Source organism: Gopherus evgoodei, chromosome 7 (genome assembly GCF_007399415.2).
Source record: "Gopherus evgoodei ecotype Sinaloan lineage chromosome 7, rGopEvg1_v1.p, whole genome shotgun sequence".
NCBI lineage: Eukaryota > Metazoa > Chordata > Testudines > Testudinidae > Gopherus > Gopherus evgoodei.
In genome coordinates this window covers 102,011,170-102,027,485 of record NC_044328.1, presented here as the reverse complement: position 1 = coordinate 102,027,485, position 16,316 = coordinate 102,011,170, and the positions used below count along the sequence as shown (strand labels likewise).

General features: G+C 44.1%; 1 protein-coding gene across 4 annotated transcripts in view; it reads left to right on the top strand.

Moving 5' to 3' along the window:
• Positions 1–13,724, top strand: part of SUSD3 (sushi domain containing 3) — a 53,104-nt gene extending 39,380 nt beyond the window's left edge. For all 4 annotated transcript variants that reach the window (XM_030570923.1, XM_030570924.1, XM_030570925.1 and 1 more), the window contains one exon: positions 13,083–13,724. In XM_030570923.1, the coding sequence (XP_030426783.1) occupies positions 13,083–13,296 (214 nt within the window). In that variant the 3' untranslated portion in view covers positions 13,297–13,724. The remainder of the gene's footprint in view (positions 1–13,082) is intronic.
• The last annotated feature ends 2,592 nt before the right edge of the window (positions 13,725–16,316 follow it).

Below are 16,316 nucleotides of genomic sequence, written 5' to 3'. Positions count from 1 at the left end.
AGCCTTTGGGGTTACGCTCAGCTAATCAGCCCACCTGAAGGAGTGTCATGTGACAAAATCCAGTCCACGCAGTTCAGCAATGCATCCCAAGGAGTGCAAATAAATATTTTTTTTTTCTAACATGAACATTTTTGGAGGAAATGCTGCATTTGTGTAGAAACATTGACAACAACCCAAAAACTCAAACCAGGAAATTTGGAGTGTTTGGAGTTTGAGGTGGATTCTTTTTTACAGGTCTCTTGCTGGTTTTCAGAAGTACTGTTGTTGCCAGTTATCTGAAATGACTGCAGGAGTGTGTCAAGTGAAATGGAAAAGCTCATGTCTGTGACTACACTTGAAAGTCCTCCTATTAGACACCCACTGCAGCTGGTACATATTACCATGCCAAAATCTCTGCAGCTGGACAACAGATTGATGTACACCCACAGAAGTTATTTTTAGTGCTTGTCTCTGAAAGATCTTGAAATTCGGTCCTGGGTTCTTTCCAACGACAGGGTGTCAGTCAGTCCACATTAGCAGTGTAGTAAGCAAAAAGCAGATAAGGAATATCCAATAAAAAGATGTCCAAGAGAAATGACAAATGTGCAGAAAAACAAGATGTGCTTAGGAATTTGAAGCAAATGTGTATAAGTGATGAAGCAAAATCAGTGAAATGAGCACCCAACATTTGTCCACGCAGAAAGCCCAGCTATGCTCTCTCTTCCACTTAAATCTGGAGTCTGTAAAGGGCCAGGTTTTCTCCTGCCCTGTGTTTTGTGTAAAGGGTTGGAGGAAAGGCACATATTTAGGCCAAGAAATTAGAAAGCGAGAGGACAGAATGCTAAGGTAAAGGGCAGCATGGCTGAGAGATCTTTACAGAAGCAGGAAGCATGGTGCTGCAGATTTACCCCAGTGAGAGAAGAGAAGGTGTTTCTTCCTGTGTGAGGAGCTAAGTTCATATAAAGTTTTGATAGTAGGGGAAAAAATAAGCAGAGCATAACAAAAGACACAAAACGAGGCTAAAAACTCAATAGCAGAAAGCTATCAAGATGGAAGGTCTATTGATGGAAAAATCAAATGGGGCAAAATGTTGTACAGTTAGTAGCAATTTACCACCAGACTGCAAGAGATCCCTGAAGGCCAATCTGCCCTGAGGAGATTCCAGCTATGGCAGGAAGTGCTGTTGGAGTTAACACTGTGTCTGTGTTTTCATTACTACATGTGCTTGCTTACAGGATAAGTGTAGTGTTGCCACAGGTGTGGCTGAAAGGGTCTGATCCAGTTTCCACTGAATTAGAGCCAGATCCTTGCCCCGAGCTAAATCCCCCGTATGCTGCTCTAAAGGGGCAGTGGAGGATTCCTCTAATATAAAGGAAGCCTCTGGTGGTATAAAATCAGCCTACCTGGCTTAGTGTCACCCAGGGCCGGTGCAAGCATTTAGGCAAACTAGGCAGCTGCCTAGGGCGCCTAGTGGTTGGGGGTGCCTAAAAGTCCCCTCAGGCGAGGAGGTGAGCTGGGTGAGGGGGCACGCGGGGAGGGGTGCCCGCAGTAACGGGGGAGGGGCACAGGGGAACAGCTCCCTGCCCCAGCTCACCTGCACTCTGCCTCCTCTGCTGAGCACACAGCCCCGCTCTAAGTCTCCTCCAATCAGCGCCACAAGCCTGGGCAGGGAGGAGAATTAGAGCAGCGCCGGTGTGCTCAGTGGAGGAGGCGGAGCCAAGGTGAGCTGGGGCGGGCTACCCAGGCAGGGTTAGCTTCCATGGGGGGAGGTCTCCCCAGGCAGGGTTAGCTGCCGTGGTGGGGGCGGGGGCATCTCCCCAGGCAGGGTTAGCTGCCGTGACGGGGGGGAGGAGAGGGGGGAAGTCTCCCCAAGCAGGGTTAGCTGCCGTGGCGGGGGGGAGGAGAAGGGGGAAGTCTCCCCAAGCAGGGTTAGCTGCCGTGGCGGGAGCGTCTCCCCAGGCGGGGTTAGCTGCCATGGCGGGGGGGAGGAGTCTCCCCAAGCGGGGTTAGTTGCTGGGGATGGGGGAGAGAGGGGTTAGCTGTCATGGTGGGGGAGTATCTGCTGCAGGGGGCTCCCCGGGTGGGGGGCAGAGTTAGCTGCCGTGGGGGGAGGCGGGTTAGCTGGGTGGGGGGTGCAAAGTGGAAGTTTCGCCTAGGGCGTGAAACTTCCTTGCACCAGCCCTGGTGTCACCCCCCTGTCCTGCCCCCTCCACATAGGTGGTATATTGGGTATTGGGGAGTGGCCTGAACACTGCTGCTCTAAGTTCTGCCAGGGGCTGGACTGGCCTCCAGTTGCCCCCAAGATTGGGTAAGCAGAAAGGGGTCGTACTGCCACCTCTGCCCTCCCTACCTCAGCTCACCTGAGAATGCAGCCCTTTGCGTGGGTGCAGAATCGGGCCCCTCTTCTCAGGCTCTGCTTTTAGATCATTTGGTCTGAAATATCTCTCCATGGTGAGTTCAAGGGTGGCTTATTTGGGCGAGTCTGAAGGAGTCCAGCTCTTTTCCCCCGTTATCTGAAAATGCAAAAAAAAAAATCTCCAGTGTTTTTCCACATGAACAGGCTTGTCCGGGTGCTGTTTTGCATTCAGATAATACACTGGCGATTTTACACCCACGAAAGCTGAAAGTAATTATGAGCCAAATCAGCTGGGGGAAGAATTTAATCAGAAAAATGTGAATGATAATTGGGAATCATTTAAGAATATTTTACTAGATGTCCAGAAAGCCACAATCCCACAATTGAGGAAGAAGACTATACGTGTTAAAAAAACAAACTGGTTTGTAGGGGAAGTAAAAGCAACTATAAAAAAATTAAAACATAAAAATACAACAAATAGAAGAAAGGGTAATTTGGTACTAATGAATGTAAATCAGTAGAAAGGAACTGTAGAAATGTGATAAGGGAAGCCAAGGGACACCAGAAGAAATCTATGGCCAACAGAGTTAAGGACAATAAAGAGGAGTTTTAAAAATATATATTAGGAATGAAAAGAATGCTGACAATTATATTGATCCACTATTAGGTGGAAAGGGCAGAATTATCAATAATAATGCTGAAAAGACAGTATTCAATAAATATTTCTGTTCTGTATCTGGGGAAAAAGCGGATGATATGTCATCATATTGTGATAACATTCTTTTTCTATTCCATTAGTATCTCTGGAGGACATTAAACAGAAGCTACTTAAATAAGACATTTTTTAAATCGACAGGTTCAGATCACCTGCATCAAGAGTCTTAAAAGAACTGGCTGATGAGCTTGCTAGACTGCTAATGCTGATTTTCAATAAGTCTTGGAACACTGGGGAAGTTCTGAAAAAAAGCTAATGGGCCAATTTTTTAAAAGAATAGATGGGATGACCTGGGTAATTATAGATCCATCAGGCTGGGCAAGATAATGAAGCAGCTGATATGGGACTTAAAGAAGGATAATGTAATTAATGCAAATCAAGGCTTGAAGAAGGATAATGTAATTAATGCAAATCAAGATAGGTATATGGAAAACAGATCCAGCCAAACTAACTTGATTATTTTTCTGAGATTGCAAGTTTGCTTGGAAAAGATAATCGTGTTGGTGTAATATAATTAGATTTCTCTAAGGTGTTTGACTTGGTACTGCACAGCATTTTGATTTAAAAAAAAAAACTAGAACCATATAAATTTAACTTGGCACATATTAAATGGATTACAAACTGTCTCATAATGTAACTGTAAACAGGGCATCACCATCAAACAGTGTATTTCCAGTGGATTCCCGCAGGGATCAGTTCTTGGGCCTTTGCTATTTAACAATTTTATCAATGGCCTGGAAGAAAAGATAAAATCATCATGGATAAAGTGTGCAAATGACACAAAAATTGGGGGAGTGATAAATAATAAACAGGACAGGTCACTGAGTCAGAGAGGTGTGGATTGCATGGTAAATTGGCTATAAGCAAAGTGGATGTAATATATGGCTAAATGTAAACATATACCTCTGGGAACAAAGAATCTAGACCATACCTATAAGATGGGAGACTGTATCCTGGGAAGCAGTGAGTCTGAAAAGGATTTTGGGGTCATGGTGGATAATCAGCTGAACATGAGTTCCTAGTGTGACGCTGTGACCAAAAGAGCTGATGCGATCCTGGGATATTTAAACAGGAGACTTTTGAGTAGGAGTGGATCTATGAATCTATGCCTTTATTTGGCACTAGTGTGACCGCTGCTGGAATCCTGTGTCCAGTTCTGGTCCCCACAATACAAGAAGGATGTTAATAAATTGGTGGAGAGGGTCCATAGAAGAATCATGAGATTGAATAAAGGACTAGAGAACATGCCTTGTGAGGATAAACTGAAGGAGCTCAATCCATTTAGCTTAACAAAGAAAGGGGTGACTTGATTACAAAGAAAGGGGTGACTTGATTACAGTCTGTAAGTAGCTACATGGAGAACAAATATTTAATAATGGGCTCTTCAATCTAGCAGAGAAAAGTACATGATCTAATGGCTGGAAGTTGGAGCTAGACAAATTCAGATTGGAAATAAGGTGTAAATTTTTAACAGTGAGAGTAGTTAACCATTGGAACACTTTACCAAGTGTCATGGTAGATTCTCCTTTACGGACAATTTTAAAATCAAGATTGGATGTCTTTCTAAAAGATCTCTAGGAATTATTTTGAGGAAGCTCTATGGCCTGTGTTCTACAAGAGGTCAGACTAGATTATCACAATGGTCCCTCCTGGCCTTGGAATCTATGAAAGTCAGGACATTCCAAGTTATGCTTCCAACAGCACTCAGAACTTGGCCAAATTTCACTTCTATTAAGGCATAAATGTCAATTCAAAGGGTTTGATCCTGCAGATCTGTAGTCACTTTGAGAGGATGATGCAGCCACTAGATGCCATTTGCACAATGCTGGGACCACTTGATCATGTAAATGCAAATTACATGTCTGCCCACAGCTATCTTCTCTTGCCTAGTTGCAAGGCAGTACTTAAGTGACAGGGAGGCCATTACACATGGCTGTGTGAAGAGATGCACAATTGGATGCAATGCTAATAAAACAAAACAAAAGTGATGGTGTCACCTTATGTGCTTAATATTGTATTACAGCGAGTGTGCAGTGAAATGGCTACACGTAGCACATGACTAGTTTGATACCACTGCCTGTAACTCAGGGCAAGTCTACACGCTGCAGAGGTGCAGCTGCACTGCTGTGGTGCTTTAGTGAATATAAATATGCCAATGAAAGAGCTTATCCCATCGGCGTAATTAATCCACCTCTGCGAGAGGCAGAAGCTATGTCAACAGGAGAAGCCCTCCTGTCGACATAGTGGTGTCTGCACTGGATGGATTTTTCATAACCCTGAGCTACATAATTATATCGATGTAAGTTTATAGTGTAGGCCTGGCCTAGGAGAGTTATGTAAATATGTGAAGTGACAGGGGAACTTCCTGCAATATCTATGGGAGACCATATTGTATTAAATATAAGAATAGTTTATGTATCATTGTAGGCCAGGGATTGTATGCACTTCCCAGGGAGAGAGCTACCACAGCTCCTCTGGGAAGTAAAAACAGTAGGAGATGGTTAAGGCAAATCACTCGGGTTGTAACTTCTTGAGTGAGGTACTGCCTGTGATACTGCACCACATATTCTTCACAGTGGTATTATTATGATATGATTGACATAATTATGATGTATTTTATGCAAGATAAGTCACGTGAGATGTCATTGGAAAAGTTAGGATTTGCTGAATATGATTACCCTATTTGTATGCATGTATCATTTTTGTATCTGAAGTTATGCATATTGACCTATGTATCTGTATTTCAAATATAGTTACACCTAGGTAGCACCCACTAGACAAGATGCATTCAGTTTAGATAGTGGTTGGGAAAGGGCCTAGTCAGGGTAATGGGCCATTAGGAAAAACAATAGGCCTTAGGAGAAGCTTATTTCCCACCTAGGGAGCCTTCCTATGAATGCTCCAGACAGCCTCCAAGTAATGGCTGCTATGATTCTACAAGGACATTTGATGAGACCACATGTCTCTAGACTCCATCCTGGAATGTCAGTATTTTTCCACAGACTGGTCTGGGAGCCAAGCTGTGTGAACAAAGAGTTCCCTCCATATGCAAAGGCTATATAAGCCAGGGAGTGACATCACCTGGGGTTCTTCACTCCCCTCACAAGAAGGTTCCTGGAAACACCTGAGGAAGACTGAACTGGGGGAAGTGCTGGACCCAGGCTAAAGGGATTCCTAGCCTGTAAATGAAACACCTGGGGAGTCCAAGCTGTAAAGCAAGTGCAGTTTGCCCCTTAAGAATCTGCAGCCTGCTTGTATCATCTCTTAGGATGGGTCTGCTATTCATATCCAATCTATTTAGTATATTAAGCTTAGTTTGTGTTTTTTGTTTATTTGCTAGGTAATCTGCTTTGACCTGTTTGCTATCACTTATAATCACTCACAGTCTATCTTTTGTAGTTAATTGTTTTTGCTTTATCTAAACCAGTGAGTTGGAGTGAAGTGTGTGAAAATCATAACTCAGGGCAAAGGCTGTTGCATATTCCTCTCCACATTGAGGGAGGGAGCAAATTTTATGAGCTTACACTGTATAGGTCCCTGGGCAGCGCAAGATGGTATAATTTTGGGTTTATACTCTGGGGTGTGGGGGTGCCTGAGGAGCTGGGAGTTGCCTTAGCTGTAGCCTTCCTATGCAGCGGCTGGTCAGAGAGCCTGCATGTAACTGCAGTTGGGTGTGTCCTTACCTGTGTGTATGCTGGTGAAAGTGCAGGCCTGAGGGCTCTGCAGCTTGTCACAGCAGTACAGTGTGAGAGGGAGCCCAGACTGGTGGGTCAGGGGGCTCAGTGGTACCCCAGGGGTGACAACCCATCACACCACTTCCTGGGAAGGCTCACATATTCTGGTTCAAACTGGACTCTTCAAAAACCAACAGACAAAGAAAGGTTTTTTAAGCCCTTGCTTAAACTGACTCAGGGCCTTCAATCTGGTTCCTGATTTTAAAGACTGATATGAGCGTGTAAGAATGGGGAAAACCCACTTGTGGGGTTTGAAGGACTGACCCCTACCAGAACCCCATGTTGGAGTTGGGGATGACCTCTGGTAAGTTTTCTAATATGTGTGTAGGTTCTTTTATTGCCTTTATATACCAGGGGTAGGCAACCTATGGCACGCATGCCAAAGGCGGCACGCGAGCTGATTTTCAGTTGCACTCACATTGCCTGGGTCCTGGCATCAGTCCAGGATGCTCTGCATTTTAATTTAATTTTAAATGAAGCTTCTTAAGCATTTTAAAAACGTTATTTACTTTACATACAACAATAGTTTAGCTATATATTATAGACTTACAGAAAGAGGCCTTCTAAAAACGTTAACATGTATTACTGGCATGTGAAACCTTAAATTAGAGTGAATAAATGAAGACTCAGCACACCACTTCTGAAAGGTTGCCGACCTCTGTTATATACTTTCTCTGTAATGCTTCTCCTTAGCAATAAATGTGTTTGCTTAGGAGAAGCTGTGTGGTAACTTGTAACTGCTGGCAATACACTGCCATAGCCCTTGGAGAGAAAGCAAAGCACAGGTGCTTACTTGCTGGAGGTATCACAGTGCAGATCAGGGAGCTGTGCAGCCTTAAAAACTCTGGTTGGAAAGAAATGAGATGCAGGTCTTCTCTCAGGAGAGATGACATCTGAGAGCTGGAAACCTTTAAGTGGGTGACCATGAAGGGGGAACACTGGTGCAGTTACTCTGAAACTGTGACACTAGCACTTTTGACATGGCAAGTGTTTTACCATTGTTACAAGGTAACACTGTGAAACACTGTGTACTGATCACATGCAGCAGCTGCAGAAGGAAGGCCATAGATTTTTAAAGTGCAGGCCAATTAAGTTACACTCCAGGCTCTAAGAGGTCATTTTAGTTGTGCAAGTATCCTTGGGGAGAAGTATCCATGATACTGGGCCGAACATTTCTTTTAAAAAGTCAAGGATACTTGCACAACTAAAATGACCTCTTAGAGCTTGGAGTGTAACTTAACTGGCCTGCACTTTAAAAATCTATGGCCTTCCTTCTGCAACTGCTGCATGTGATCAGTACACCCCTTGAAGCCAGTACACCCCCACACTGAATCAGCCATAGCAGGATTCAGCCATCAGAGTTTTAGCGTTGAGGCAAAGAACAGATTGTCTTTGGCCCTTGCACAGGTGGGCAGGGCGAGGAAGCGAAGTGGGTGCAAGATCTACAGACAATAGCAATCTGGGGAGTGCAGGGATGGCTTTCTTTCCCCAAATGATCACAAAAAGGAGGAGGCAGACCTATGTCCTCTCTTTTCTCCATTACCATCCTATAGACTTGGCCAGAAACATTGGGGGATGAAGGCTGCAGCATCCCAGCCAATGCTCCCCCATTGGGGTTATATAGTTCTGCACCACTCCACACCCAATGTGGGTCAGTGGCCAAATCCCACAGTATGGCCCCAAATGGGGCACTTCAAATCAATCGTATCCAATCCAATCACGGTCTTGGGACAACTGGGCAAAGGGGTGTGTGATTTTTAGCTCAAATCCGGGAATGCCTCAAAATATATACTATTCTTGTCCCCTCTCCCTTTCCGTTCCCCAATATGGCTATGCCTTCAGAGAGAGGCATGGGCTAGTCAGGGTTTGAACATGGACCTAGGAATCAGGGTTTTCAGAGTTCTAGTTATGGCTTTGACAATGACGTCCTCTGTGATCATGGGCAACTCACTCACCCTTCCTGCCTCAGTTTCCCAGCTGTGAAAGGGAGAAGATCACATTCCCTACCTTGTAACAATGGTAAAGCACTTGCCACGTGAAAAGTGCTAGATATATATTTGCTAAATTATATTAATTTTCTTCCTTGCCTTAATATACTGTTGCAACTAATGCTGCGTGTGTGTATTTGTATTTCAGAAAAGGTTCCATTATTGTTTTCATAATGGCTCCATTATTATCAATGCAAAATCACCTGACATAGAACAAGAGAAAAGTTCCACTCACCCCCATTAGAAATCACTCCATTGCCAACAACAGATAGGAAATACAAAATGTACTTATGATGTCCCAGTGTGCTGGAGTTCTCTCATTGCAAGGAGGTCCTATTAGCTTTCTCATCCCCTGCAGCTAGGAACAATTCTCAACTCTCACAAAGGAGAATTCATTCAATTCATCTAACAGCCGTTGAGGCACGGTTCTGTATATTATTCTTTTCTACTGGTATAGGCTGTGTCTATATCTCCATACCCCTCCTCCCCTCCGCCCATTACACCAGCCCCATGGACTATATAATCTTGTTTTTTTCTAATGTTGTTCAGGAGCTGTAGCATGTGCTGCCTGTTTATTTTATATGATACTAGAAATAGATTTGAGAAGAGAATGCAAACAACAGCAACAACAACGTAAAACCTAGGCAAATGAACCCTCTGCATCTGTCCTTTCCAAATTTAAAGTCAAACATGGCTATGTGAGAACATCAGTATCCAGTGTTACTGTGTTTGGTGTTATTTTCAAGTAAACGCTAAGATGAGCAGGTGTTATGAGCCCAAGTCACTCACTAAGAGTATATCTATGTTCCAATTAAAAAACCTGTGGCTGGACCATGCCAGCTGGCATGCGCTTGTGGGGTTCATGCAGAGGGGCTGTTTAATTGTGGTGTAGACATTCATGCTTGAGCTCTAGGACCCTGCGAGGTGGGAGGGTCCCAGAGCTCAGGCCAAGCCAGAACATCTACACCGCAATTGAACAACCCCCTAGTGTGAGCCCCACAAGCCAGAATCAGTTGGCACAGGCCACACTGGTGTCTAATTGCAGTGTAGATACACCCTAAAAGGCTTTGGAAGATTCCAGCTGGAGACTGGAATGAAGGACTGTTAAAGTACAAAAGGGGGTCACCCATGTTATGCTGCTTTTACACAATGGAGGGAGCATCAGTGAACAAAAGTACAAAATGACACTCGTGTTTCATAGATCAGTATAAATTTCCAGAATGCACCCGATGCACATGCCTGTAACTCTTGTTAACACTGGGCCCAGTCCTGCCACTTCTGCTCAGTCCTTACTCAGGCAAAATGCCCACTGACTTCACTGATCCCACTGACTTTTGCAAGGACTGCAGGATTTAGTCCAATGCACTACGAGTGTTTTCCTTCAGGACGTGCATTTGTACATTTTTAACATTAGTAGGACGCCCCTAGAGAGGCAGCGGCTAATGCTCCGGTATGTGGTTGCACTCTGCTTTTCCACCCAAAGCATCTCCTAGTGGACAATGACTACATAATCATTGAAGGCCAATTCCTAGTCTGGCTGAAGTCATTGGGAGTTTGCTAGTGAGTGAAATGGGCTCACGTGGTGTACCTATAGAATAACCAGGTGGTGCATAGTGATGATCCAACTACAGTCTTCAGGGAAATTTTTTAAAATCGCAGAGCTTTAGTGGTGCAGCTCCCAACGACCTCCATGGGAGGCAGGCTGCAGCTGCTAAATCCCCACACAAAGCTTTATAGAATGGCTTCACAATAGGATCAGCTGCAAAAGTAAGCTCTACATTAAATGCACAAAGGGCAAAAATAACTTGTTTTGAAAGCTCTTTGCTGCAGTGTTAACATGGTCCCTTGACAGGTCTTGCAAATGCAAGCATTCTGCACTCCATGCAACAACTTGCAGACCAAGGTACATTTTACAGAGTTCCTCTCCTCTTCTCCCATCTCAGACTCTTTTAGTTTCTTTCTTCTCCCTCTGGCCTTTCTCCTTCTCCTCCTCTATACTTGCTGTTTTGATGCAATTGTTTTCCCTTATAACTACTTCCTATCACCTCAAGGGCATTGAGTGGAGTTGCTGGCACTAAAAAAAGCATTTGTCCTTGGCAACATATGGTGCCCAGTTGTGATGCTGCCAGTAACTGCTTTTTTCGTGGGCATTTCTAGCACTTGATTAGAAAGTCTTTACAATGTTATGCTCTGCATCAGCATGCAGTATCAGCATTTGAATCTTGTATTTTTGTAGCACTTCGTTCTTGCACGGATAAGTAATCTCCACACCCCAGTCATACTTCCTGCCAGTGAAATGCTTATTTCCTCTCTTGATACACACACTTAACTCAGCGGAAGGGTGGCGGTGCTTTCAGAACAACAGCTTCAACTGTGATGTGCTTCAACTTTTAGATAATGTTTTCACCTCTTAGCTCAGAGAGCTGAGAAGTGCTTGCCCTGGTTTACATGAGGTAAAGGAAAGTCACTGATGCTTGAAAATCAAGATGGAATCTTTCATGTCAATAAGCAGAACCTTTTTGTCATTTCCATATGCATGGTTTGGAAAAATAAATAAGGTGAAAAATAACTCCTGCCTTTCAAATGTGTGGGGGAGATGGAATTTACAAGGGGTAGTTAGTCCTCTGGCACAAGGGAATCCATGCAGAGGTGGGGCAAGAGGGTTTGGTCTGCTCATGTGCTGAGAGAACACTATTGCTAGGGCCCTACCAAATTCACGGTCCATTTTGGTCAATTTCACAGTCATAGGATTTTAAAAATTTAGAAATTTCATGGTTTCAGATATTTAAATCCGAAATTTCACAGTATTGTAATCGTGGAGGGTCTTAATCCAAAACAGTGTCTTGGGAGCGGGGTGAGTCACAAGGCTATTGTGTGAGGGGATCATAGTATTACCACCCTTATTTCTCTGCTGCTGCCTTCAGAGCTGGGTTGCCGGAGGGCAGCTGCTTGTCAGGCGCCCTGCTCTGAAGGAAGTGCCACTGCCAGCAGCCGCACAGAAGTAAGGGTGGCAATGCCATACCATGCTGCCCTCACTTCTGTGCTGCTGCTGGCGGCAGCGCCGCCTTCAGAACTGGGTTCTTGGACTGCAGTCAACTCTCTCCAGCTGCCCAACTCTGTGAAATCTGGTCTCCCCTACAATAGACAGATTTCATGGGGGAGATCAGATTTCAGGATCCGCAATGTATTTTTGGGATCAGATTTGGTATGGCCCTACCTATGGCGGTTCAACTCCCACTGCTGCATAGAGAGGGGGAATGCTATCTCCTTGGCACCATTCCTAGCCACAAGCTTCATAAAAGCCCTTCTGCATTATCTGGATCTGGAAGGGGGTTGATGATGTATTAGAGACGAGGTGAGAGTTAGAGGTTAGTGGAGCAAGGAAAGCTGTTGTGCTCCAGGGCAGTCTCCTCCTGAGCCCATGAGCGGGTATCCAAGCAGGTGTCCTAGCTGGAGCTGATACGGACAGCATTAACTCATGCAGATTCCATTTTGTGGCTGCTACTGAACAGCCACTAGGAGACTCCGGTGCACATATTAGTGTGCAAGCAGAGAGAGGGCCTTACAGTTTGTCTGCATGTGAAAGTTGTACAACCCTGCCCCCTCCGTGTAGATACAGTTACACCTGTAGAACAGTGCTGATACCAGAATAGCTTATTCCCATATGGGAAGGAGACTAAACTATACCAGTGTACGGCACCTTTGCACCAGTATAACTGCACCCATGCTGGGGTTGGGACCAGTCTAACTAGATCAGTAAAAAAGCACCCCACCTCCCAACTGAAATAGGGAGACTGATACAACTTCCTCGTGTAAGCCAGCCCTTATGCTCATTTACCCTGAGGTCCCTTTGCGCTGCTGTGTGAGCGGAAAGGGCCAATGAGTGAGTGTAACTGTAGTTTATGCCCATTTTAAGGCTACTTCATGTTCCCAAAACAGTATAAAGGGACTTGGGGGTACCTGAGACTCAATCCCATAGTGTAGGCAACTAGCATGATTTGTCAGTAAGGCAGTTAACAAAACTGCAACAAAATTCAAAAAGAGATGCCCCCCCCCCACCGTGTTACACCAGCAGGTACCACTTGTCTTCAAGCTGTGCCTCCTTCACAATTATGCAGCTCTCCCAGCTTCAACTGAGACACAATTATTTGCCCCATCACTGCCCACTGTTTTAATGCTAGAGCAAGCAGTCCATGTAGCACAGCACAAATTGTTTGGTAAATGCTTGATGTGCAAATAAAATGGAATTGAAAGATCTGACTCTGCTAAAGCAAGTGAAACCCAGCTAACTTTCACCTTCTTATTTGCAGATTCCACCAAGAATGGACTAGGGACATTGCAGCTTCTGCATGTGGCAGAGGAAATGACTATCAGCCCAACTTCAACACAAGCGATAGTGCACCTATTAAACAATTACTGCCAGAACATAACGTTCCAATACATACAGTGAGTACGATACACGTTGAGGTCTATAGACATGACAAGGACATTTACAAGAAACCCATCTCTCGTATCCCTGGATAGTCAATGTCAGAAACAAATAATTTGCTGTATTGGACCAAAATGAAATCTGATTAGAAATATGTGCCTTAAAGACTGCGTAGAAAACTACTTAATTATTCTTATGAATCTGAAAATTTTATACATCAAGATTATTTTAAAATGCTTCCAGATTTAACTTAAATAAAATAATGAATGTTGATGCTTACAATAAGTAGCCATTCTCTACCAAGTGCTAGATATCATGGCAAGAATATAATATTCTCCTGTACATACTATAGAGAGAAATGGTAACCATTTGTATATTTGCTTCATGTAAAGTCTCTGACAACAACGACACATTCATGTGACTGCAAACTTCTTTTAACCTGCGTTCTTTTTGTAATCATGCCAGAAAAAAAAACGTATTTTTGCACACACCTCTGAGAATTACAATAAAATTTCTTTTTAATGAAAAAGCACTGTCATTTTATTTGAGAATGGCATTACTAGTTAACTCATCCATTCTAGGTATATACAGGACCTCCTTATTCATATTAGAATATATGTGTTCTTGTTTTTCCAGGTTGGATCATTAAGGAACTGCTCTGGCTCTTATTCCATAGTTACAATATAATTGTTCTCCATGTTCAAACAGAGTTCTTATTTGTTCTCTCATCAGAAAAATAAGAGGAATGGTGCCACTTTCCAGCCCTTATAAAATAGGATTGTAAGGCGAGCCCTGACAATAGACTTAATTGTGTGACCTCCTTATGAAGAATTCAGATGTTTCACTATATCCTTTTTTTCTCTCCACCAAATTTTGAAAGACTTTTTAGTTATTTTTATCAGCTCAGATTGTTGCAGTTTGCTAAAGAATCTAGAAAAACCCTACTTCATTTTGGCCCCGATTCAGAAGAGCACTTAAGCATGTGCTTAACTTTAAACACATGCTTAAGTCCCACTGAACGATGTTAAGCACATGCTTATGTGCATTGTTACATTGAGCCTTTTGGTGGCCGTGATGACTCTAGGAATTCTGCAGCTGAGTAGGCCTGGGGCATGCCTGTTTGTGGTCTGCTCAGTGCTCTCTGAGTACTGCACAGCACACTCCATTCCCATTGACTTTATTGGGAGAGACTAACACTCAGTCTCCTGCGGGAAGTTCTCAGTGCCTATTGGATATAGCCCTTGTCATTTCACCCATAATGCTCCTCCAGCTCTCAGTTGTTTCATCATATTGCTAGTGGGTAAGAGGCCCAAAAGCGCCAAAGTGGGAATTTTCATAATGTTTTGTATGAATATGATGTGTGCCTCAGTTTCCCCAATGCACAGTTAACTGGGTGGTGGGAAAAGGTGGTTTATTCTTTGTAGTGATCCAGGTGTGACTGATGACTGGCTGTCCGAGGTCCTATGACAAACCCAGAGGACAATGGCTCGGACATTTTGTGCTTAGTAACTAATGACCGAGGACAGCTGGTGCCCTCTCCAGGAAGCTAGCTAGTTTTGGCCAATGGGAGAAGAAAGAGCTGAGATGGACGGCCAGGTGACCTGTTCAGCCTGGGAATCAGAACCCAGGATGGGGGAGGTGCCCTTAGGCATGGGTAGTGTGGGCTGCTGGAAGCAGGACACATGTTTCTGCACTGAGTCTCAAGGGCGGGTGAGACAGAAAGCTCAGGGCTGACCCCGATGGACTTTGCTGTAACTTTCTATTCTCAAGGCTAACTAAGAACTTTCTGCGCTGTGTTCCAGAATCTAATAAACCCTTCCCCCGGGGGTCACTCCAGTCTGAAGAGGTCAGGGGTGCATTGCTCCCTTTGCACATGCGAGTCTTCCCCAGGGGTCCAGGTCGAGTGGACTCACTGAGGGGAGCTCATGGAGTCAGCAGAGGTGCTGAAGGCTCCAAGGTTCAGAACCAGGATGTGGTGAAGCCAAGGGGCTTACCTCAGCCACTGTGTGGGAGCACTGGACCTGTAGATCCATGCCAGTCCCATTTTCAAAAGTGACTGAAGCTCTTAGGGCCAGATATTTAAGGTATGTAGGTGCCTAACTCCCACTGAAATTCTCACATAAGTACCTTTGGGATCTGCGCCTTAGGTTCTTAAGTCACTTAAGTATTTTAGAAAATGTTACTGAGTGTGTAATTTCTAGGAATACAACAAAAGATTTATTGATGAGTTTTAAGTTTTTTATGAATGTACACAGCTTCCTTTTGTTGACCTTCCAAGTTAGAATAGTGCAAGGTTTTTCCACCTTCAGCCCTTCATGCTGGAGTCACGGGCTGTAAGCTGTAATGTTCTCCTTAACCTCTGAGGATAGGACAAGAAGCAATGGGCTTAAATTGAAGCAAGGGAGGTTTAGTTGGACATTAGGAAAAATTTCCTAATGGTCAGAGTGGAATAAATTGCCTAGGGAGGTTGTGGAATCTCCATCATTGGAGATTTTTAAGAGTAAGTTAGACAGACACCTGTCAGGGATGGTCTAGATAATACTTAGTCCTGCCATGAGCATAGGGGAACGGACTAGATGGCCTCTCAAGGACCCTTCCAGTCCTACACTTCTATGAAAGGGCTCAGCCATGAGCGATTGTTTCACTGGGTTGTAATGTTTATGGCAGACTCCTTCCATCCTCATTAAATCCGATTTCCTGTTCATTTTGAATGGGAATCTGCACTGTGTAGGGATTTCAGGATTTAGTTCGTTGTAGTTTTAACTTTACCATGTGACTTTTAGATGCTTTAATATGATTTAGAGCCAACCAGGGGAAAACCACATTCACTTGTTTGTAACACCAATGCACAGCACAAGAAGGGAGCTCAGTCACTAGGTTTGACAAACCAGGCCAGTCTGAGTAATGTTTGCTACAGAAAGTAAAAACCCTGGAGGTGAAAGCCATTGATAGCCATGAGAGACAACAGAACAGCCAGGTAGATTTACTATTTCAGTGCTGGAACATTTGATTACTATCATTTGTTTAAGCAATCTAGTTCAATAGGCAGCAAAGTTATAACAAGACAAAGGAACAATACCCATAGCCAGGGCCGTCCTTAGGATTTATGGGGCCC